We start from the raw sequence: 22541 nt of genomic DNA, 5'->3' as shown, positions 1-22541 counted from the left end.
TTTTAAATTGAAGTGAAACTTCTGAGTATGAAGGGTTCTTTTAGAGTTTTAGGTCCATGGTTCTGTGCAGTAGATCTAAAAGCACACAATAAATAATCTGTTGTGAAGATTTCTAAATCTGCCTCACAGCAAGATCACTCTGATGGTAATTATCAGAGCAGGTGACTTCTTTTTGCTTCTCTTCTGCCTGCCTAATATTTCCCATGACATAGTACTACCTTGGCTTAAGGGCCTATCTTGGCAGATTGTGGTCAGTCAGGAACAATAGATAAATTAGTACAAATGGTTTCTAAACCATTTGTTATAATTATCAGTTTTCCTATAGAGCCAAGTTTAAATCAGTTAATTCAAGGTGTAGCTTAAAAACATTTAGCCTTGAAACTGGGGTGGGGAGGGGTGTGGTGGGAAGCATCAGTTTGCAGGAGTCAGCAGGCAGCCAGTCTGCCTATTGCTCCTTGTCCCCTGGCACTTCCTCTGCTTTCCCCTTCCCTTAGATGAGTAATGCATAGACCTAGCCTGAAGTCAGCTTATGGTAGCTATGTATCAACAGGGGGCAGAGATGAAAGTAGGTGGGGGATGGTCTGAGGATCCACTCCCAGTTTCAGACCTCTTAGAAGAAGGTGCTCAACCTCTTGGCCCTTGGGATGGAGCAACTCAAGTCTGCCCAGTCAGATGTGAATTGCAGCCAACCAATCTGGAGATCTGGATTCTGTCCCTGAGTTACTATGTGCCCTGGGTTGAGTTACTTAACCTGGAGTCTTGGTTTTCTAGGATATAACACATAAATAATAACTTTTTTAGGTAGATGGTTTTATAGCACAAAATCTTAACTCTTTACTACATAAAAAAGTTAGGAAGATTTTTATAACATGATTTTTATAAAAGATAAAGTGCTTGAAAAAAGTTCTAAGGGCTATATATACGAGTACATGTCCCCTGCTACTTACAACTCTCCAAGGCAGCTGCCAGTGTACTTGGAATAAAATGCAAATACCTTATGACGGCCCAGAGTCTGCATATGAGCTGGTCTCTGCCTCCCTTGCCAAACTCATCTTGTATTTACTCTCCACTCTCGCCACACTGGCTATTCCTCCTTCCTTTGAACTGCTTCTTCTCCTAGGATCCCTGTAGTTTTGGCTCCTTCTTGTTACTCAGGTCTCAGCTCAGAATCTTTCAGAGAGGCTTTCCATGGCCATCCAATCTAAAGTAGCATGCCTTATTACTATAATATTATAGGATATAATATATGTATTATATACTACATCATATTAGATTACCTGGTTGTGTTATCTTCATAGTATTTGTTGCTTTCTGAAATTATCTGCTTGTTTATGTGCACCAGGTCTCCACTCTAAACACTCACACTAGAATATAAAGTCTGGGAGAGCAGGGGGCCTTGTCGGTCTTGTTCAGCAGACATCCCCAGCACCTTGAACAGTGCCTGGCAAAGCAGCTATCCTCAGAAAAGAGTTATAATGTGAATGAATAAATGAATATATGTGTACAAGATGGGATTTACTTTGGTTGTGTAAAAGGGAAAAACTAGCATTGTTGAATATTTACTGTGTGCCATGTACTAGTTTCTATAAGTCACTTTATATAAATATGTCACTTTGTGTATATATATATAAAAATATATATATATATAAATATATGATATATATTTATATATAAATATAAAGTATATCTAAAAAGTATATATAATATATATAAATATATATTATATATTAAATATATATTTATATATATAAAGTGACATATGAAGTGACATATATGTATATATGTTATTCTCTTTGGCGACCTCTAGGGGGAGGTGGTAAATATTATTATGTAGATGAGGGAAATGATGCCCAGGAGGTTAAGTAACTTGTCCAGGGTCACACAATTAGTGAGAATTCAAATCCAGGGCACCCTGACTCTGAAACTCATGCTTTTTCTAGTATACCAGACTGCCTTTCACAAATTCTGCAATGTTGGAAACACTGTTAAATCTTTTAGGATTTTTAATATTTTATTAAAAGTGAAAGGACTTTTTTTCTTACTCTTCTTTCTGTGGGAACTTAGGTGATAGTGGCCACCAATGTGGCAGAAACCTCCATCACGATCAGTGGTATTGTGTATGTGATTGACTGTGGCTTTGTGAAACTGCGAGCCTACAATCCCAGGACAGCTATTGAATGCTTGGTGGTGGTGCCAGTGTCCCAGGCATCAGCCAACCAGCGAGCAGGACGTGGTGGTCGCAGCCGCTCAGGCAAATGTTACCGTCTTTATACAGGTTAGTGTGGCTTTCCGTAAGGGTTTTAGACTTTCTCATGGTCAGCCTGGGCATTGGAGAATATAGCAAATATTTACTCCTCATGGCAGAACCTAACATAAAATCCAGACCTCCCCCACAAGGCCCTGTGTAGTGTGGCCCCTGCTACCTTCCTCACTCTGAACATAGCATTTCTTTGCTGCTACTCCACGTTGGCCAAGGCTGGACTGTGAGTCACCACCTGTTTGCAGTCCCCATTCTAACCTAACATCTGGGTGTAAGCTTGTCAGTACCATGTGACCCTGTAGCGTGGGCTGTGTGTCTCAGGTCCTGCCTTTCTTCCCTTTCCCTTAGCTTACTTAATGTGCTGTTTTCTTATTCTTTGCTGAGCTAAAATTGAGGATCTATCCTGAGATTCATTCACAGAAAACAAATAGTTGGTAAACTACTCTGTGCCATGTACCATGCTAGGATCTGAGGGAGCAGAATTAAATTCTGATAAAGATTGTCCCAGCCCTTTAAGCCCTTTGAGCTTAAAGATAGCCTTAAAGATAAGGATGTACCCAGAGCTGCTCTTTCTCTTTCTTCATTTCTCTTTGTGGAGAATGGTACTGAGATTTTTCCCAGTTGTCCAGACTTAATTTCCAAGTCACAGTTAATTCCCTTCTCTGTTTGGAATCCATCTGGACATGTCTGGGAGTTTTAACTCTGCCATTTATCTCTCCCTTTCCTTTCTGATTACCATTGTCCTTCAGTCTTTGACATTGTTCTTTCTTTTAGCAAATGTTTACAGAGCACCTGCAATAAGCTGAGCTTGGTGCCAGGACTTGGAGATGTAGAGCTGGGTAAGACATGGTCTGTGGCCCCAAAGCTAACGGTCTGATAGTGGAGGCAGACCCACACATAGATCAGAATGTGTATGATAGGGTTGTTATAAAGCATAGGGAACCTTGGAAGCAGAGAGCAGGGTCAATGTTAATTCTGTTGGGGAGTTAGGGAGTGCTTCACAACTGAGGTGGTGTTTGAGCCTGGTCTTATTGGAAGCCCAGGAGTTATCCAGGTGAAGGGGCAGTGGTGGAGATTAGATTTCAGCACACCAGGCAGAGGGAGTGGAATGGAGAAGTACTTGGAGAGGAGAAAGAGGTATAGAGCATTCCCGACAGTGAAGCAAAAGGCAGAACCAGAGGCCACAGAGGTAAGAGCAGCCACTGAGAAGGAATGATTGGAATGGAAAAAGAAGAACCAGGACTAACAGGCATCCTGAAATGCAGGAGGAGAAAGTTTAAAGTTATTTTTTAAAAAATTATTTATTGTGGTGAACTGTACATAATGTGAAATTAACCATTTTAGTGGGCCAGTTAGCTCACTCAGTTGGTTAGATTGTGGTACTGATAACACCAAGGTCCAGGGTTCCAATCCCTGTACCAGCCAGCTGAAAAAAAAATCTAGAAAAAAATTAACCATTTTAAAGTTGAGCATTTCGGTGGCATTTACTCCCTTCACAATGTTGTGCAACCACCACCTCTGTCCTCATTTCAAAACATTTCCATCACTCCAAAGTAGAGGCCCTTACTCACTAAGAAGTCTCTCTTAATTCTTCCTGAACTCCAGCTCCTGGCAATCACCAATCTGTGTCTGTCTCTATGGATTTATCTATTTTGGATGTTTCATATAAATGGAATCATAAAATACATGACCTTTTGTGTCTGGCTTCTTAGCATAATGTTTTTGAGGTTCATCTATATCATAGCATGTATTTCATTCCTTTTTATGATTGAATAATATTCCATTGTATAGAAAAACAACAATTTGTTTATTCATTTACCAGTTGAGGATATTTAGGCTGTTTCCACCTTTTGGCTATTGTGAATAGTGCTGCTATGAACATGCATGATTGTGTACCTGAGTACCTGTTTTTAATTCTTTGGGGTATTGCAAGGTCATGTAAGTTACTTTTAAAGAGGAGATGGCCAGCATCATCCTATGCTCCAAAGAAATCATGTACTGGAATGCAGACTAAAGATAGGCAGGTGGAATGGGATGAAAAGTCACTGATTCCTTTTGCATGAGCAGTTTTAGTGGAAGTGGGTTTGGGGAGGGGCCACCTGACAGTTATCAGTGCATTAGAGTCCAGCCTCTGGGCTTGCAGAGAGTGCAGCTAAGAAGCAGGGTGCTCCCTGTTCAGACCCTTCATAGCTTCCCAGAACCTTCTGGGAATTTTGAGAGCTTATCTTCTCCCAGTAACTGCTTATAGCTACACATTGCTTCCCAGCAGAACTATACTCTTCTTGGATGTACCCTCTGCTTCCCCATATCCACCCTCATACCTTTGATACCTTTCCTTGGGCTGTTTCCTCTTTGCCCAACAGATCCTTCAAATCCTCTCTCTGAGCCTCCATTTCTCTTTGCGAGGACCACTCACTAGGACCTAGCCTGTTCCTCCTTGGAGGCCACTGTTTCCGGTCTTGGTCTCAGGCCCCTTCCTATCACTGGAGCTTCTCAAAGGGGTTGCCTGTGGCTCCTGCAGCTCCCGGCCTGATACCTTGTACAGTGGAGTCCTCAGGAGAGTCATTAAACTCTTAGGAAGCACCTACTTCCTGTGAGCATCTTCTCAGCAGTGCGGTCTTCCTATCTGATAACTTTGCTTCTCCCTTGGTCAGCAGTGTGGTTGGAAAATGTGGTTATCCTGCCAGAAAGCTGTACCCAAAATGCTCTTGCAACTAAAGAGAGTATTCCGTTTGGAACTTCTTGCTGTTGCCTGTAATGCAGAACCATCTAGTTAGACCTGTGCATCTGGCAATTTATATCAGTCAGTCCACAGAATTTTGGTTGTCCATTTTCTCAAAGAAAGCCTTTTTGAAATTCTTCAGTGATAGTGCTATTTCTTCATGACACCTTTTGTTTTGGTTTGTTTTCTCTCTAGTTAACTAAAGCTTTATGAACTAAGTGAAAGTTGGGCCATGCTTGTATTGTTTCAGAAGTGTGTGTATCTGTTAAAATGTTGACTGATGTGGGAGGATTTTGTGGGTGGAACATTCTCTATGTAATCATAAGCTTTCCGAATATACACAAAAGTGCTTAATCTCTTCCTCTTTTTCCCCCACCTTTTTAGTCTAGCTTTTATAGAAAGGCCTCCCCAGTTCTCTTTCCCTCCCTACCCACTTCCCTGCCCCTCCCTTCTTGAGATCCCTGTGCCTTGTGCTTGTCCCCGTTTGAGGTCACGTTTTGTTCCTGATGGGGCATGTAAGCATTCATTAATCTATTGGTGGCAGCATTGTATTCTGGGTGTGATGTTGTGTGCCTGGCTCATTGATTTAAAAAGTTAGATTTGGACAGTTTTTGCTCTTTATAAGATTTGGTTGCTATTTTCGTGGTCTATTTTGAAATTGTTTTTTGCTTATCTGTGCAGTTCTTGCCTCCTTGACTTGCCCCACTCCAGGCAGAGATAATGGTAACTGGGCTCCAGCAGGGATCCAGCAAATACTCATTACTTTGTTTTAATGATTTGCTGACAAAAAGCACTTGAAAAACAGCATTCTAAAGTAAAAGGGCAAACATTTATAAAGGTATACCATTCAAATATATTTGCTTAAAGTATTTTAAAAATAGAGTGGTTTTTCCTAAATATAAAAACCACCTTATATCTAATATCATATGCATCTGATCCTAGAATCCTAGAGCCTCTTGTTAGAGGTAAAGAAGGAAAACTGTCCCTGTGGCATAATGATTGCATTTGATTGTGACATTTGATCCCAAACAATTCTGATTTCCTATCCTCAGAGGAAGCCTTTGACAAGTTGCTTCAGTCTACTGTCCCTGAGATGCAGCGTAGCAATTTGGCACCTGTCATACTGCAGCTGAAAGCACTAGGGATTGACAATGTCCTCAGGTTCCACTTCATGTCGGTGAGTCCTGCCTTCTGTCTGGGGCTGTGGGGAGGCTAGAGAACTCATAGGGGGTACTCATACCATGAGTGTGAGAGAGTTCATACCATCTTGTAGGGCATGCTAGCTTTCTCTTTTTTATCACTCTCAGCTCATGTGTTGTGTGCTTGCTTTGCACCTGGCCCTGTGAAGCGTATGGGAAAAAGCAGCCAGATAAGGCAGCCACAATTCCTGTCCATGTCTTCTGAAGTATAGAGATAAGTGGGTAATTACAGAGCAGTGTGCCTGTGCTCTGAGGGACAAAGGAAGGGCCTCCAGCCCAGCAGTCACGTCCGAGGTGAAACCTGAAGCCCAAGTAGTATCTCATCAGGTCAGGAGGGGTGGAGAGTTCCATGATAGCGAGTGATGGTCTCTTGCAAGACGACCACCAGTCCGCGAGCCAAGAGGGATTTGGAAGAGCTGCCGGCAAGACCCTTGTGGCTGATTGTGTTTCTGATTATTTCCTAAGGCAGGTTTCTAGGAGTGAAATTATTGGGTAAAAAGGCCATTTTGTAGGCTCTTGATACACGGCCAAATTACTTTACTAATGTTAGTTCCTGCAGTGCATGAATGCATTAGTCTCCCATCATGCCATGTTATTCTCTTAGAGTTTTGTTAATTTGATTGGAGAGAGAGAGAGAATATTTACTTTTGTTTTGATTTCTCATAAGGTAGATTTTTATTTATTTATTTATTTATATTTAATTAATTAATTAATTAATTAATTTAAAAGATGACTGGTAAGGGGATCTTAACCCTTGACTTGGTGTTGTCAGCACCACGCTCTCCCAAGTGGGCTAACCGGCCATCCCTGTACAGGGATCCGAACTCGTGGCCGTGGTGTTATCAGTACCACACTCTCCCAAGTGAGCCACAGGCCGGCCCCTCATAAGGTACATTTAAAAAAAAAAAATTTATTGGCCACATTTTATTTCTTCTCAATTGTTAAGCCATTTATCTGTTAAAATTAATGTTTATTAGTGATTTTCAAGAGTCCTTTAAATATTAAAGGTATTAACCTTTGTCTGTAATATTTCTTGCAAATATTTTTTCTGTATTTTACTGCTTTTTTTGTTTTTTAATGTGCAGACATTCTAAATATATTCACAGTAAAATCTTTGTATCGTTGCCTTTATGATTTCGTCAGTTATTCTTTTAATATTTTTTTTTTTTTGGCAGCTGGCCGGTGTGGGGATCTGAACCCTTGACCTTGGTGTCACCAGCACCACGCTCTCCCAAGTGAGCTAACCGGCCAACCCATGTACAATATAAGAGATAAAGAGAAGAGGAAAAGTATATGCAGATTGAAAAGCTTATGAAAAGCTCTACATCTAAGATTAAAGGAAAACATATAATGGCAGAAATGACAGATCAATATATCAAAAAAATAGTTTCATACATCATTTAGAATAAACCAAATATTCATTAAAGAAAAAGCTAAAAGGAAGGAAGCAGCACACACTGTAAACTAATACTAGGACATGCTCAGCTTCTCCAGGCGAGACGTAAATGCAGATGGAAGTAGCTGTAAAGTTTGACTTTACGCTAGTAAATGATCATATAGGAAGAAAAATTGTGAAATCCAGAGCTGACACATTTGGGAAAATAAATTCTTTATGTATTGCTGGTGGTTTTATACTCTGTTTTGGTCTTCATGGAGCACTTTCTGACAATATTTAATGAGGCATAGAAATGCTTGTTATTTTTTCAGAAGAAATTTCCATGAGAAAAATTAACTCAAAAGAAGGAAAAAGCTTACATATGTGATAATGTTTATAGCATTATTTTATATTAAATTAAAAAATATAAATAATGAAAATTATAACAAAACTTTTAGATAATTGAAAAATGAAAAAAATACATGCAAAATCTTCTTTATATATTTCCTCCTGGTTATTTTCCCCTGAAGTTGTGTTTTGTATGGTTGAAATCACAGAGTACATGTAATTTTTTATATTTAGCAGTATTATTTACAATAGTGAAAAACTGGAAACAACTCAATTGCCCAGTAATAAGAAAATTGACTTCTTCATGGAGTATGACTGTGTTGGAATATTATGCAGCTACCTCAAAAACTGCAGTGAGAAAAACAAACTAAAATGATACATACATAGTAATTCCAAATATGTTAAAGCAGTGTTTGTATATGGTCCCTAGTCAGTTGAAGTCGTGGAAAAATTCTGGTGAATGTGTTTGTGTGAAAATACTATGGATGTGATTTGGGGAACCCCGGGGTGGGGGGAGGAGGGCAATGCAAGGTTTTGGTTGATGATAATTGACTGAAAATAGGGCCAAGGATTGAAAAGAGTCAAAGAGGACCTTGTTAGTTTTGTTATGTAATTGTTTAAAATCTAATTCAGAGCTGTGCATTTCCTGTTCTCTCATATAATCTCAGTGTAAGAGATTCCCAGAAAGATCCCCAGAGGGTTTAAGCTCCTCCAGTTAGGTGTGCATTTTCCCTCTTTGTAAAGAAAGATGTCATTCATGGGCACTGAGGAAGGGCTAGTGGATCAATTACATGATTTGCTCAACAGTGATTTGTTGATACCCTATGTGTAGTGAATTAGTTAGGTTTAGGTCCCACCCTCATAAGTGTGTGCAACCATGCATGCAATCATTACAACTTTTAAAAGTTCTACTTTGTTCCTTGGCAAACAAAGTGGGTGAGGTAGAGTGGAAAAAATGAGGCCTGAGTTTAGCTTCTGGCTTTGCCACCAACTTGTTCAAATGTCTTTTATTTATTGTATTCCCTTTCCTCATCTATAAAATTGAACTAAAACAATGTGATGCTTAAAATACATTTGTTATGTAAATGCATTTAGAAAAAAAGCTATGTAGTTAGAAAAAGTACTGTAATTTTATTACCTGGCTTATTAGACACCAAATAATTTACAGAGAGAAAAATAATGATGCCTGGCACTTAATAGGTATTCAGTGAAGATTTGCATAAGGAAAGGAGATAAGGATTCAGATAATCAGACTGAAGGTCACAATATCAGCTTTGCTTCAGGTTATCTAGCATACTCTATTATTTTCAGAGATTCAAATTCAACATATGTTATTAACCCATCATAGGCAAGGCCTGGAACAGGGCTCTAGGTGACACAAAGATAAATCATCCCCGAGTGCTGCAGTATGCTGGGGCTCCCAGTGTAGTAGAAGGTTTGAGACTGGGAAGTCAAAATGGGAAATGTTTGAAGAGAGTTTAGGGAAAATGGGGAGGTAATTTAAGATAGGGACCCATCCCTTCTGATAGAGGGGAAGATGAGGTAGAGCTTCATGCTGAGCCTTAAAGGCCACATAGTACTAAGGATGCAGAGAAGCACATGAAGGACATTTCATGGGGTGCTACCAGCATGTACAGAGCATGGAAGCTGGGAAGCGTGGAGTATGCTAGAGGGGAGAATGGATTTTGTGGTCGCATTTTTATGTCTATTGCCCAGAGAATTTAATTTAGGAGGACTTTTGTGTTTTTTACAGCCACCTCCAGCACAGTCGATGGTTCAAGCTTTGGAGTTACTCTATGCTCTAGGAGGTATGCCTATTTCTCTTCCGTTATGTGCTCTCCTATGTGATATTAGTTAGGTTGTATTCATGTTAGAGCTCTTAGTATCTTCAGGAGTGAGATTGGTTCTCTCCATATATATAATCCTCTTAGTGGCACTTACTGTTTATTGAAATAAAAAGTTGGGACCGTAATTAGACTAACAGTACATGAAGGCCATTTATGATAATGAATTTATAAAGCATGCCAGTTCATCAAAAGCTATTAATAACCTTCACCAGGGCCACAGTCCTATGAGACATCCCAGATCAGTGATTCCCTACAGTACTGTTGTTCAGATGTTATTTCCTTAGACCTTGCTCTCTGTCCACCTACCACATCCTGAAATCTGTGGCTCCGTGTTTCTCTCCCTAACTCCCTTCATTTCATTCTTGGGGTTCTCTGTGGAGAATTGGGTACATTACCAGCCTGGGGTATTGTTCCTTCGAGGAAACACTGTGTTATAGAAGAACCTCTATTTGCTTGTTGTTTGAAAATGTAGTATTTACCTTAAGATAGGGAAAATTGTAGCCTGAATTCACCTCTTTAGGAAGTACTGTCTCTTCTGTGAATGGCGCCCTAAATGAATAGAATATCTGGTTTGTTATTAAGTCTTAGTGGAAGTTTTGTCCTTTGAGACTTTGAGTTTTACTCTTTTTTTTTAAAACAGTTTTATTGAGGTATAATTCACATAGCAGTGAATTCAGTGGTCTTAGTATATTCACAGGGCTGTGCAACCACCACCACAATCTAATTTTAGAGCATTTTCATCACCCATTAGCACTCACTCCCCATTCCCTCTCCCTCCAGCCCTAAACCACCACTAATCTGTTTCTATCTCTATGGACACTTTTTATCTTTGTATATTTGTATATTCCTGGCATTTCATATAAATAGAATTATACAGTATGTGGTCTTTTGTGATTGGCTTCTTTCATTTAGCACAGTGTTTCCAAGGTTCATCCATATTGTAGCATGTATTGGTACTTCATTCCTTTTTATTGCTGAATAAAAAGGTATGGATATATGACATATTTTTATCCATTCACTAGCTGATGGACATTTGGGTTATTTCCACTTTTTTGACTCATGTAAATAATGCTGCTGTGAATGTTAGCATACAAGTTTTTGGTGGACGTTCCCACCAGCAACGTGTGAGAGTTCTAATTTGTTCCCATTGTTTTTAACACTTACTATTGTCTGTCTTTTGTACTATAGCCATCCAAGTGGATGTGAAGTGGTGTCTTATGGTTTTGCTTTGCATTTTCCTTATGACTCATCTTTTCATGTGCTTACTGGCCATTTGTATATCTTCTTTGGAGAAATGTCTCTTCAACTCCTTTGCTCATTTTTATGTGGGGTAGAGTCTTTTTTATTGAGGAGTTCTTTATATATTTTGGGTACACATTTTTTATTAGATATGTGACATAAATATTTCTCCTTTTCAGTACAAAAGTTTAAAGTATTTGTGTACCTCAGTTTATCCCTTTCTCTTTTGTCAGTAGTGCTTTTGGTGTCATGTCTAAGAAGCCATTGCCTAACCCATGGCCGTTAAGATTTATTCCTAGGTTTTCTTCAAAGAGTTTTGTAGTTTTGGTTCTTACATTTAAGTCTGTGATCCATTTTGAGTTAATTTTTTTGTAGGGGGTGAGGTAGGGGTCTTATCCTCATTCATTATATTTATGGTACTTCTCTGTGAAGGACTAGCCAATTGCTGATTTAAAAGATCTCCAGTGATTTAAAAGGCCTTCGGCTGGGTCTGTGTAAGATCAGCCTGGAGTGAGACCATATTGGAATACATGTCCATTCTCTGTTCTCAAGCATGTACTAGGAGCTTGAAAGCAAGGATGAGAGAACATTGTGTAATTTTTCATTTGGACTGGTTTTTCCTCCAATCAAACAGCATGAAATTTAATATATTTCCTCTTTCTTCACTACCCTAGATAAGCTGGGAAAGGTAGAGGGAAACACCCAACTTAATTTAATTTCAAGCTGAATTACCACCTTTAAAGAAATAATTATATTGGAGCAGAGAAATGATCTTTTCTGTTTTACTCTGAGCTTTTGCAACATTTATTTTAATTGGAAAAGCAATAATCAACATTTTGGGAGCCTTAGGCATCCAATATCTGGATGTTGGTGAGTGGTAGAGAGGCAAGGAGGGAAGGTGGGGAGTTGAAGGAGTCTACCCAGTTCAGTAAACTGCGCAGGTGGCAGTTGGATAAACAGGTCTGGTGTTGGCAACAGAGGGATCTGGGCTAGTGTTTCAATTCTAATTGCTCACATGGTATGAAAAGAGCAGAGGGCATAGGATGCCACCCTGGCACATCTGTGACATATTGGGTCCTGGATGCAGAAGAAGATGCAGAAGGTAACTGAGAGGGGGGAAGCAGCAAGGAAGGTGAGCCAGGAGAGTGGGGTCACAGAAGCTGGGGAAGAGTAGTTCCAAGAAGCCGTGGTCAGCAGAGTGTTAAGTGCTGCTTGGAGGCTATAAGGAAGACAGCCTTTGTGTTTGGTGCTACCTGGTTGTTGGGCCATTGGAAAGAGCAGTCTGTGGAGTAGTGAGAACAGAGTGAGGCTGTGTGGATGGAGGAGAGAATGGGAGCAAGAGGATGTGCAGGGCCATTTCCTTATAATTAAGTCCTTGAATAGAAGTCATTAGAAGTATCGTTGCTTGTTTTTTTTTTTAAAAAGATGGCCAGTAAGGGGATCTTAACCCTTGACTTGGTGTTGTCAGCACCATGCTCTCCCAAGTGAGCTAACTGGCCATCCCTATATAGGGATCCGAACCCGTGGCCTTGGTGTTAACAGCACCGCACTCTCCCAAGTGAGCCACAGGCCGGCCCAGAAGTATCGTTTTTTAAAACTGGGTATTCAAGAGCTCAGTGGAGATCTACTATTAATGTTAATAGCACTCTAGTGGCAAATTGAGTTTGGTAGTGCGTGAATCACCTTTTGGATACCTTTTTTAAACATACATCATCTTTTATTTTCTCAGCAACTGTACATCTTCCAGCACAGTGGTGCATGCCTTCTGATATCTTTTGTTGTTCTTCTGGCAGGTCTGGACAAAGACTGTCGTCTAACTGAACCCCTTGGCATGAGAATAGCAGAGTTCCCTTTGAATCCCATGTTTGCCAAAATGCTGCTTGAATCAGGTGGGTAGAGCCTAACAGCTTGCATTGATTTTATTTTGATTATCAGAGGAGTTGTTTTTCTGAATTCTCTGTACCCTGGGGAAAAGGGTATGATTGTGGTTAAAACACACACACACACACACACACACTGAAAGTGCAACCCTCACCAGCTGTGTGGTCATCCCTGGGGGCCAGCAGGGAAGGTCCCCCAGGCCACATCCGGTGGACACCTCGCAGGGCCTGGGTGCTGCGCCACCTGCAGATGCGCTGGTCTGCGGTGGGCACTGGGAGCCTAGAGCAGCTGCCCTGTCTCACAAGCGGGGCTTTTACGACAAATGAATGACGAAACAGACCGGACAGCTGGATGCTGTTAAAAAATAAACCTTTCACACCAGGAAAAATCCCTCTCTTCCTCTCAGCCTCAAGCAAGGAGCTCAGCTCCCCTGGGATGAACTTTTTGAAGACCTCTACATCACATTTTGTTTCTCCATTCATCTGTTGACAGACATTTAGGTTGTTTCTACCTTTTGGCTATTGTGGATAATGTTGCTATGAACATGGGAGTGCAGATATTTGTTTGAGTCCCTGCTTTCACTTCTTTAGGGTATATACCCAAAAGTGGAATTACTAGATCATATGGTAATTCTTCATTTAATTTTTTCAAAAAAATATATTTGTTTTTAATTGACAAAGAATACTTGTGTACATTTATGGGGTACAGTGTGATGTTTTGATCTATGCACACATTGTAGAAAGATTCAGTCAAGCTAATTACCATATTCATCACCTCACCAACTTATTTTTTGTGGTCGATAGCAATTTTGAAACATACGTTATTGTTAACTGTGGTCGCCATGCAGTGCAATAGATCACTGAACTTATTCCTCTAGTCTAATAAAACTTTGTACCCTTTGATCAACATCTCCCCTTTCCATATCCCTCCCCCCGCAGCCTCTGGTAACCACCTTCTACCTTTGTTTCTGTGGGATAGACTAGGTTAGATTCCACATGTAAGTAAGCTCATATATTTGTCTTTCTGTGTCTGGCTTATTTCACTTAGCATGATGTCCTCCAGTTTGATCCATGTTGTCACTGGTGACAGAATTTCCTTTTTTAAGGGCTATATAGTATTCTGTTGTGTATATATACCACATTTTCCTTACTCATTCGTCCTGGATACTTAGGTTGCCTCCATATTTTGGCTATTGTGAATAATGCTGAAATGAACACTGGTATGCAGGTATTTCTTTAACATACTGATTTCAGTTCATTTATGCCCAGAAGTGGGATTGCAGGATCAAGTGGTTGTTCTATTTTCTGTTTTTTGTGGAACCTCCACACTATTTTCCAGAATGGCTGTACTAACTTTACTTTTTTTGAGGAATTGCTATACTGTTTTCCACAGTGGCTGTACCATTTTATATTCCTACCAGCAGTGTACAAGTGTTCTAATTTCTCTGATACCTTCAGATTTTTTTTGAGAGTATGACTTCTAGGATTAAAGCGTATAACCTGGAAATTTTCTCATAATTAGAAATCAAAATCATCTAGACAGTATAGTTTGCTTTTCCCCCCTAGGGAAGGAAATATTAAGTGTTTCTTGCCTTTGTCTAACCTTTACGTCAACTGGCAATTTATGAAGATGTGTTGTGTTTTGGGAAAAAACCAAATGCCCTTAGCCTTGCCTTGAGAAACAGGATTGTCAGTGTGGGGTTGGGGCAGTACCTCCTTCATGAGGCAGGAGGCTATGGGGGGGACTAGACAGGTGGTGCCGTTTGCTCTAACGTCCTGGAGGACTGATTGCTGCAAATTCGGTTCCCAAGTGCTACAGCAGTAGCCCGCAGAGTGTTTTCCTGGTCTAGTTGTAACTTGAGCTTCCCAGGTGAAAGGAGCCCTTTTGAGAGGGAGGCCACCTCACAGAAGGGTTTAGGACAGAGAAACAGCAGAAGGGACACAACCCACACATTTCCTGTCTCTTTTTCCTTTCAGGCTCACTGCCAGGATTCTAGATGTCCACACTAGAGAGTAGGGTACAGATGTGAGCTGACCTGCCCTTAGCGATGGGGACAGTCTGGACCCCAACTTGCCATATAGCGAGAGTCCCCTCATGTTACAGCTGCAGAGTGGAGTAAAGCCCCTTTCTCAGAGTCTTTCAAGGCTATGATTCATTCATCTGGGCCACATATAGGACATTCCATTTAGCAGAGTGAAGTAGTTGTATACTATAGACTTAAAAAATTAAATCACATAAAAATATCTTAGTTTGCAGTGTAGTGCAAGGCAAACGTGGGAAAAGGTCTTTCACTTCTTGTTGACCCATTCTATGTTCGAAATCAGACATCCTTTTTGTTTTACAGGAAATTTCGGCTGTTCTCAGGAAATTCTAAGCATTGCAGCCATGATGCAGATCCAGAATATCTTTGTGGTCCCCTCAAACCAGAAATCTCAGGCAGTAAGTTCAACTTTCTCCCAAGTTGTTCGCACCAGTCTCTCACTTGGGCTTTCCTTGTTAAAACTCACCCAGCAAGTGCTGAAGACAGAGTTGCGCAGCTGATATCAGCTCCCATTTTGAGTGTGTACCGTGTACCTGGTGTTGTATCAAGCATTACAGGCCTCAGTTCATTTTATCTTCACTGTAAACCTGGCAGGTATCTGCTGTTTTCACATTTTAAAGATGGAAGCTCAGAAAGGTTAGGTAGCTCATGGTCACACAGCCAGAGTTGGTGGAGTTGGCTTTCGCGGTCCAAAGCCCCAGACCTTAACCACTGCACTACTGACTTTCAGCTTCCTGTCACGGAAGTTGTCATTCACGCCGCTGGTAGAAACTTTGGTGGGCACATAAGAAACATAAGGAGTTAGGTGCCTGGGCACAGCAGGCCAATTCTGGGCACCCTGCTGCATCACGGTGGTGTTGTAGGTGTGGCATTTTGAGCTAAAGAGATGCCAGAACCCCAGGCATCAGTGATGACTGAAACATAAGGAGTTAGGTGCCTGGGCACAGCAGGCCAATTCTGGGCACCCTGCTGCATCACAGTGGTGTTGTAGGTGTGGCATTTTGAGCTAAAGAGATGCCAGAACCCCAGGCATCAGTGATTACGAAGGGCGAATGCTGGAGAGACTGTGAAGGAGGAGTTAGGATATTGAAGAGCATCACGGAGGTGAGGGTTGTGATAGAGGTAGGTCAGAGGTCAGTTGAGAGTCAGTTCCTTGCTCATGGAGGGCGGAACTGGGATGTGCAGTAGGGAAGAGAGACACTTCCTTATGGACTGTCGGATCATCTCTGACAGTTGTATAACTACAGGTTACAGAGTTTTCCTGCTTCCGTGCCTGGATGGTTATGTCCATTTTCTCGGGTTTGTTTAGAGAGACACTTCCTTATGGACTGTCGGATCATCTCTGACAGTTGTATAACTACAGGTTACAAAGTTTTCCTGCTTCCGTGCCTGGATGGTTATGTCCATTTTCTCGGGTTTGTTTGTTTGTTTGTTTGTTTGTTTCGTTAACCTTCATAACAATCCTACTGCAGAAAACTCACTTTGAAGGTGAGGAAACTGAAGTTCTGGCCACTCTGTTTAACATCGCAGTATATCCCATTTCTACTCCCTGCTTTATTTTTCTCCCCTGATGCTGCTGCTTTTTTTTCCCCCACACAAACACTCAGTGGAAACTCTTCTTACCACCTGCTATGCTATATATTTTGCCTATATATTTTGTTTGTTGTCTCTCTCCCACCACTGTTTTACTTACTATTGTATCTCAGATGCTTAGCACAGTGCCTGGTCTACAGTAGGTGTTTGATAAATATCTGTTAATGAGTGAGTGAATGGATGGAAAGAAGGAAGGAAGATTGATTATGAGGTATTTCATCCCAAGATAAAATTCTGAAGTTAATAAGTATATTTGCATACTTGTGTATATATTGTATATGCCGCTCCTTTAGCCCATGAGAACAGATGGCGTTGACCAGGGTCTTACAGAAAGAAGAACTCAGTGGTGGAGTGGGAAAGGGCTGTGATGCTGGTGGTAGCCTGGGAATGCTGAGTGTATACCATGTGGCAGACAGTCAGCCCCTGCCCTCCTGGAACCTATATTCTGTTGGGGGCTAGGAGGAGTTCTTCTGAAAGGGGTGGTACTGACTGGATCGAGGAAGAGAGAGACACTAACATGTATCAAATTCCTGTGCCAGGTAGTTTATAGTAAATTATCCTAATCCAGAGCAATCTTAACAGAGAGGTTTGATTTCCCGATTTTACAGGTAAGGAAATGGAGGCTGAGAAAGGTTAAGTAACCAGTCTGAGGTCTTTTAGGATAGGGCAGAGCTAGACTGGTGTGAAACAGGGTTCTGAATCCACAACCCATGTGCTGTTCATCCTGCAGTGTTACCTCCCTGCTACAAGTGGCTCACAGGAGGCAGCTTCTAAAAATTGCTTTATTCTTTCCAGATTCGAGTGCACCGAAAATTTGCTGTCGAAGAGGGCGATCACCTCACTATGCTCAATGTATATGAAGCATTTATCAAAGTAAGAGCAGCCCCCACTCAAAGGGCCCCTTCCATGCACCCACCTACTTGAAGTGATCTAGGAGCAAGGATCCTGGAAGTTCCGTTCATAAAGGAAAGGCCAAGAGACCCCTTTATTTTCTTATTAGATTTATTGCCAGTACTTCTAATTGGTGGATTGGGCTTCCTGCCTGAGTGTGTGGTTCAGTATTGCAGAGAAGAACCCTGGAATTGTTTATTGCTCTTCCTTGCCTAGAGATGTGGCTCACTAGCAGTGGGCTGACAGCTTGGCCTCACCATGTCTCACATCCACCATGCTGTTGGATAGAGAGGCAGCATTTGAGAAGGACGTTCTCTTGTGTTTTCTGCCAGATAAATGGGGCTGAGAGCAGCTGGTAGTCTGGGGTTGAATTTTCAAAGCTGTAGGCGAGGATCTGTGCATATCTTACCCATGTTTAGTTATAAGTAATATTAACTTTTAATGTTCTTAATATTCTATAACATTGAGAGCAAATAATACCACTTGAAGTTCTCATTAGAAGTTGTTAAAAAGAGATATCTAAAGCTGATGAAGATGATGAAAAAGAAACCTCCCCTATAAAGGAAAGGGTATGATATTTCAGATTTTCAGTATTCATTTCTTAAATACCTTTTTAGAAGAGGAGAAATACTAAATTTTTGTTTTACCAGAGATTTAAGGAAGATTAGTTAATGAACAGTTTCCATAAAAAAGTCTTATCTCTTATTGAGACTTATGGATAGGTCAGATCAGTTAGAATTCTTTTATTCAAGCACAGTGTACCATCTCCAATCTGAAGCTTTATTCGCAGTAGAATGTAGGTATAGGTCTATATTGCATTCTTCTACAGATGCCTTCTTGGAAAATCCTCTACGAATTAGATTTTCTTATTTAAAACACTTTGCTTCTTGGCTTAGAATATAATTTTAGAAGTACATTCCCACAGCAAAATTTAATCTAAGATATACTGATCACACTTAAGAATGCAGAAAAATATTAAGCACTGTTGATAGAAAAATCATACTGTGGGGACAAATAATAATGGTTCGTAAATTATTTCTACATTGGTACGTGCCACACTGCCTGCCTGTAGTGTAATAAAGTGATACACTGAAGCCCGCCAAAGAAGAAAAATTGATTTAAAAAGAACCGAAGGGAAGTGGTTCTTTCTGATAGTTCACGTCTCGTGTAGGTATTTAAGATTAAAAACAACTCTCCTTGTCATTAAGTTCTCATTTGCCCCTAGCACAGAGAGTGAAGTCACAGAGCAGTCAAAAGCCCGCCAAAGAAGAAAAATTGATTTAAAAAGAACCGAAGGGAAGTGGTTCTTTCTGATAATTCACGTCTCGTGTAGGTATTTAAGATTAAAAACAACTCTCCTTGTCATTAAGTTCTCATTTGCCCCTAGCACAGAGAGTGAAGTCACAGAGCAGTCAAATGTGAGCATGGTTGCTAACATCTGTTTTGAGAGATGGGGCAAAAAAGAGCCAGTTACAGTCTGGGGATCTTGTCCCATTGAATAAGCAAATGCGGGAAGAGAAAATAAATATCATCACAACATAGCCTTAGTCTAGAACATTTCTGTGTTTTTCTAACTCTCCCTATGTCTGGGTTGTTCTGTAGCACAATAAAAGCTCTCAGTGGTGCCAGGAACATTTCCTGAATTACAAGGGTCTTGTCAGAGCTGCGACCGTGAGAGAACAATTGAAAAAGCTTCTTGTCAAGTTTCAAGTACCCAAGGAGTCTAGCGAAGGTGAGAATAAACTGCCACAGCTCTTGACTTTCCTTTCTTTGTTCAGTTGCATCTTAAAGTTCTCATGCTGGGCTGGTGTGAGGCAGCACAGTGTGCTCTGTACCCACCCTGGGTTTCACATTTTGAATAGTCTGAGTTCATGAAAAGCTGAAGGTGCGTATTTTTTCCAAGGAGGTCCTGTGACAACACTTAACATTCATGTCATTGCACATCATATAATTAATTTTCCCATGTAGGCTTTGCAAGAAAAATTACTTTCATGTGGATGAAACTTATGGCTATTACATAAAAAATTACACTTTATTTTCAAATACAAGTATTATTAAAGCAAGTGCCATGTGTTTAGCCTAGACAGTCACTAAGGGTAAGGTGGAGAAGTACTGTGTAAGCCATCACCTCTGGTCTCTAGCAGTGACAGTGACTACCATTAATCAAAGACACAGTAGGTTACACTAAGGCAGGAGTTCTACAAATGTTTGCTCACTTAATCTTCCACTCTGTGAGGTGTAGGTGATGTTATCTTTATCTTATGGATGAGTTACAAAGTCCTAGGGAGAAGTTAAATTAAGTTCAGGATAACACAGCTGGTAATCAGCAGAGTTGGATCTGTGCGGCTCACAAGCCCCCACTTCTGAGGACGTGACACATCTTATTCATTTAGCTACTGTCTTAAATGCCTTCTGTGCACCAGGTACACAGCCACATTCTCAGCACCACTAGTATGCATCACTAGTATTTGTTAACTTTTTGACATCTAGATGTTAAAAAAAGAGAAAGCAAATAGTGAAAGGCAAGGTTTTGAGTGTTTTATATGTTAGTTCGCTTAATGCTCACAACCGCCCTGTGAAATGTGTGCTGCTGTTATCCGCATTTGATAGATGAGAAAAATGAAGCTGAGAAACAAAAGTAACTTGCAGAAGATCACACAGTGAGCATATGGTGTGGTCAGAACTTGAACCCAGCCTTGAGGGGGTGGTGCATGTCTGGCCAGGCATTAGGGACTGGTTGAATCAGAACATTGGGCAAGAGATGTGTTAGGCAAGGAGGACTGTGGAGACAAGTGCTTGGAGTGAGCCGCATGTTAGGTTCTCAGAGAATATTTGATGAATGAATAAGTTCACAAGAGAGGGAAGAGTTGAAACCTGGGTGATTGGGTCATGTTGGTGTCATTGACGAAAACAGGATGCTTCAGGGGCAGCTAATTGGAGAGAAGGTGATCAAGCTCCTGTCACCTAGCAGATAGATGACAGCCTTATGGATAGATGACATCCTTATTTCTACATCTGTGTTTCTTAATTGGGTTTTCATTATCAACCCCCTGCCCAGTAGAAAAGTTACACTAAATTTATATTCTTCCTAACTAGAGAAATTAAATGTTAAGGAATAAGATTTATAAGGTAGTGTTGAGCAATGCAGGGCTACAAACCATTGTAATATCTGAGCTATCCCCCTTACCCTTATCCCCAAGCACCAATTTTTACCCCTGAAAATCGATATTGCTCCTGATAAGAATGCATGTTTTACATGGAAATTTCTTATAGGCAATTGGAGAGAAAGGACTGAGTCTTGGATCAGGTCATGGTTAGAAATGCAGACTTGAGATATCATCAGTTCTGGGCTTAGGGACAATAGAGAAAATCATGGAGACTAAATAAATGCCATGCAAATTTAAAACATTTAGATGTTAAAAAAAGAAAGCAAATAGTAAAAGATATTTTCAGCAGTCATGAGATAAAAGATTAAAAACTTTCTTATAGAATGATTTTATTTAAACTATTTAGAAAAATCACTAGTTTCCAAGTTGATAAATGGACAAAGAATTGGAATAGAAAACTTAACGAAAGAAGAAATACACTGATAGTTCTCAAATAAATGGAAAATAAAAGAAGGTTACCCTTTTTGTGAAAACATTGCTGGTAAAGTGTAGTGACCCAAGTACAAGGGTTTGGATTCCCTTAGTGGCCAGCCACCAAAAAAGAAAGAGTGTAGTGAAGCTGACATTTTTAAATATTGTTGATGGCTTTGCAAATAGTACCACTTTTAGGGAACTTATTTAGCAGCGTACTGTATTTCACTGGATCTAAGATACCATCATGTGTAAGACACATCAATTTTATGTATCACTGAGAGAGAAAAAAATGCTGTTCTGATTTCAGTGAGTTAAAGTATATATAAAAAAAAGCAAGTCTTAGAAATGATGAAATATGGTATGCCATAAACCATAAAAATGACATTATCCTTTTGCATAATAATTTGGAATGTGTCCTGTGGACATCTAATAAATGGGGAAGCTTTATCCATGGAAGAGGTTTGCTGTAGCAATAGAAACACTAATTAAAATGGAACTGTTGAAAAATGTGAAGAATTGCACACTGTACCTTTAACCACAGAAATAATGTTGTAGTATAGAATTCCAGTTTGTGCCTTATGGAAAGAACATCATTCCCACAAGGTGCTCTCTTAAGAAGTTCAATGGTCACTGGCTGGCCTGTGGAGTAGCTCCCTTAGGTTTTGGTGCCCAGCCTTGGTCCAGTCATTTGTTGGAGGAGTCCCACATGGGAGGAGCATTCCAGCATTATTTTCCTCAGCAGCCATTGTGGGAAATGGGGACCTCTTCAGAGGGCACCGGGGCAGGTCTCTAGCACTAGGAGACACAGGGCAGTGCTGGTTCTGGAGATGGTTTCGAGGTGGCTTGCAGCAACCTGGGGTGGGGTAGGGCTGTATCCGGGGCATCACAGAGCATGGGGCAGGCCAGGGTTAGGGTCTCACCTGTCACTCTCTTTGCTGCCTTGTGTAGGTGATCCAGATCCGGTGCTGAGGTGCATTGTTTCGGGATTCTTTGCAAATGCGGCAAGATTTCATTCTACTGGAGCTTATAGGTAACATGATGCTTCGTGAAGTCATTTGTTAAAGGAGAAATCTTAAAAATGACCCAAACCCACAGAAAGCTGACATTCAGAGATGCTAGAGAAGTTAAATAATTATTTTTAATTTATTATCATTCCTTCTTCCAAAACTGAGTTGAGTTTAGCTATATAGCTTTAAGCAAAATATCTTAACTTTCTGTAAATATTTCTTAAATATTCAGCCCATCTGCGTGTCGTAATGTGTGTTTAGAAGGATGACAATTATGTGTCTAGAAGCTGGTAGTATTTCAATTCTAATAATAGAATGATGGGACTGGAAGGAACCCTTAAAGGTGATCTTTCCCAGAGAAGTTACTTTTGCCATTGGGTAGTTTATTATGTTTTTAGAGATCCACAGGAGTGAAGTCACCAGCTATTCCAATACACTGTGGCCACATTTGGTGTCTTTGAAGGTTGGCAAGTGTTTCTTCATCTGCTGGAGGTATCTCCTGCTACAATCTATAACCTATTCCATTTTCTTTTCTTTTTTTTTTTTTTTTTTTTTTT

At 40.5% G+C, this 22541-nt stretch overlaps 1 protein-coding gene across 2 annotated transcripts in view; it reads left to right on the top strand.

The window, feature by feature from the left end:
• DHX35 (DEAH (Asp-Glu-Ala-His) box polypeptide 35) overlaps positions 1-22541 on the top strand; it is a 70286-nt gene that overhangs the window by 40527 nt on the left and 7218 nt on the right. For both annotated transcript variants that reach the window (XM_008581924.1, XM_008581923.1), the window contains exons 12-19: positions 2065-2275; positions 6035-6159; positions 9658-9712; positions 12784-12879; positions 15216-15310; positions 17301-17378; positions 18999-19128; positions 21926-22007. In XM_008581924.1, coding sequence (XP_008580146.1) covers positions 2065-2275; positions 6035-6159; positions 9658-9712; positions 12784-12879; positions 15216-15310; positions 17301-17378; positions 18999-19128; positions 21926-22007 — 872 coding nt within the window. The remainder of the gene's footprint in view (positions 1-2064; positions 2276-6034; positions 6160-9657; positions 9713-12783; positions 12880-15215; positions 15311-17300; positions 17379-18998; positions 19129-21925; positions 22008-22541) is intronic.

The sequence above is a fragment of the Galeopterus variegatus genome, unplaced genomic scaffold, assembly GCF_000696425.1.
Source record: "Galeopterus variegatus unplaced genomic scaffold, G_variegatus-3.0.2 Scaffold2489, whole genome shotgun sequence".
In the NCBI taxonomy this organism is placed as follows: Eukaryota; Metazoa; Chordata; class Mammalia; order Dermoptera; family Cynocephalidae; genus Galeopterus; species Galeopterus variegatus.
This window is presented reverse-complemented; position numbering and strand designations above follow the sequence as displayed.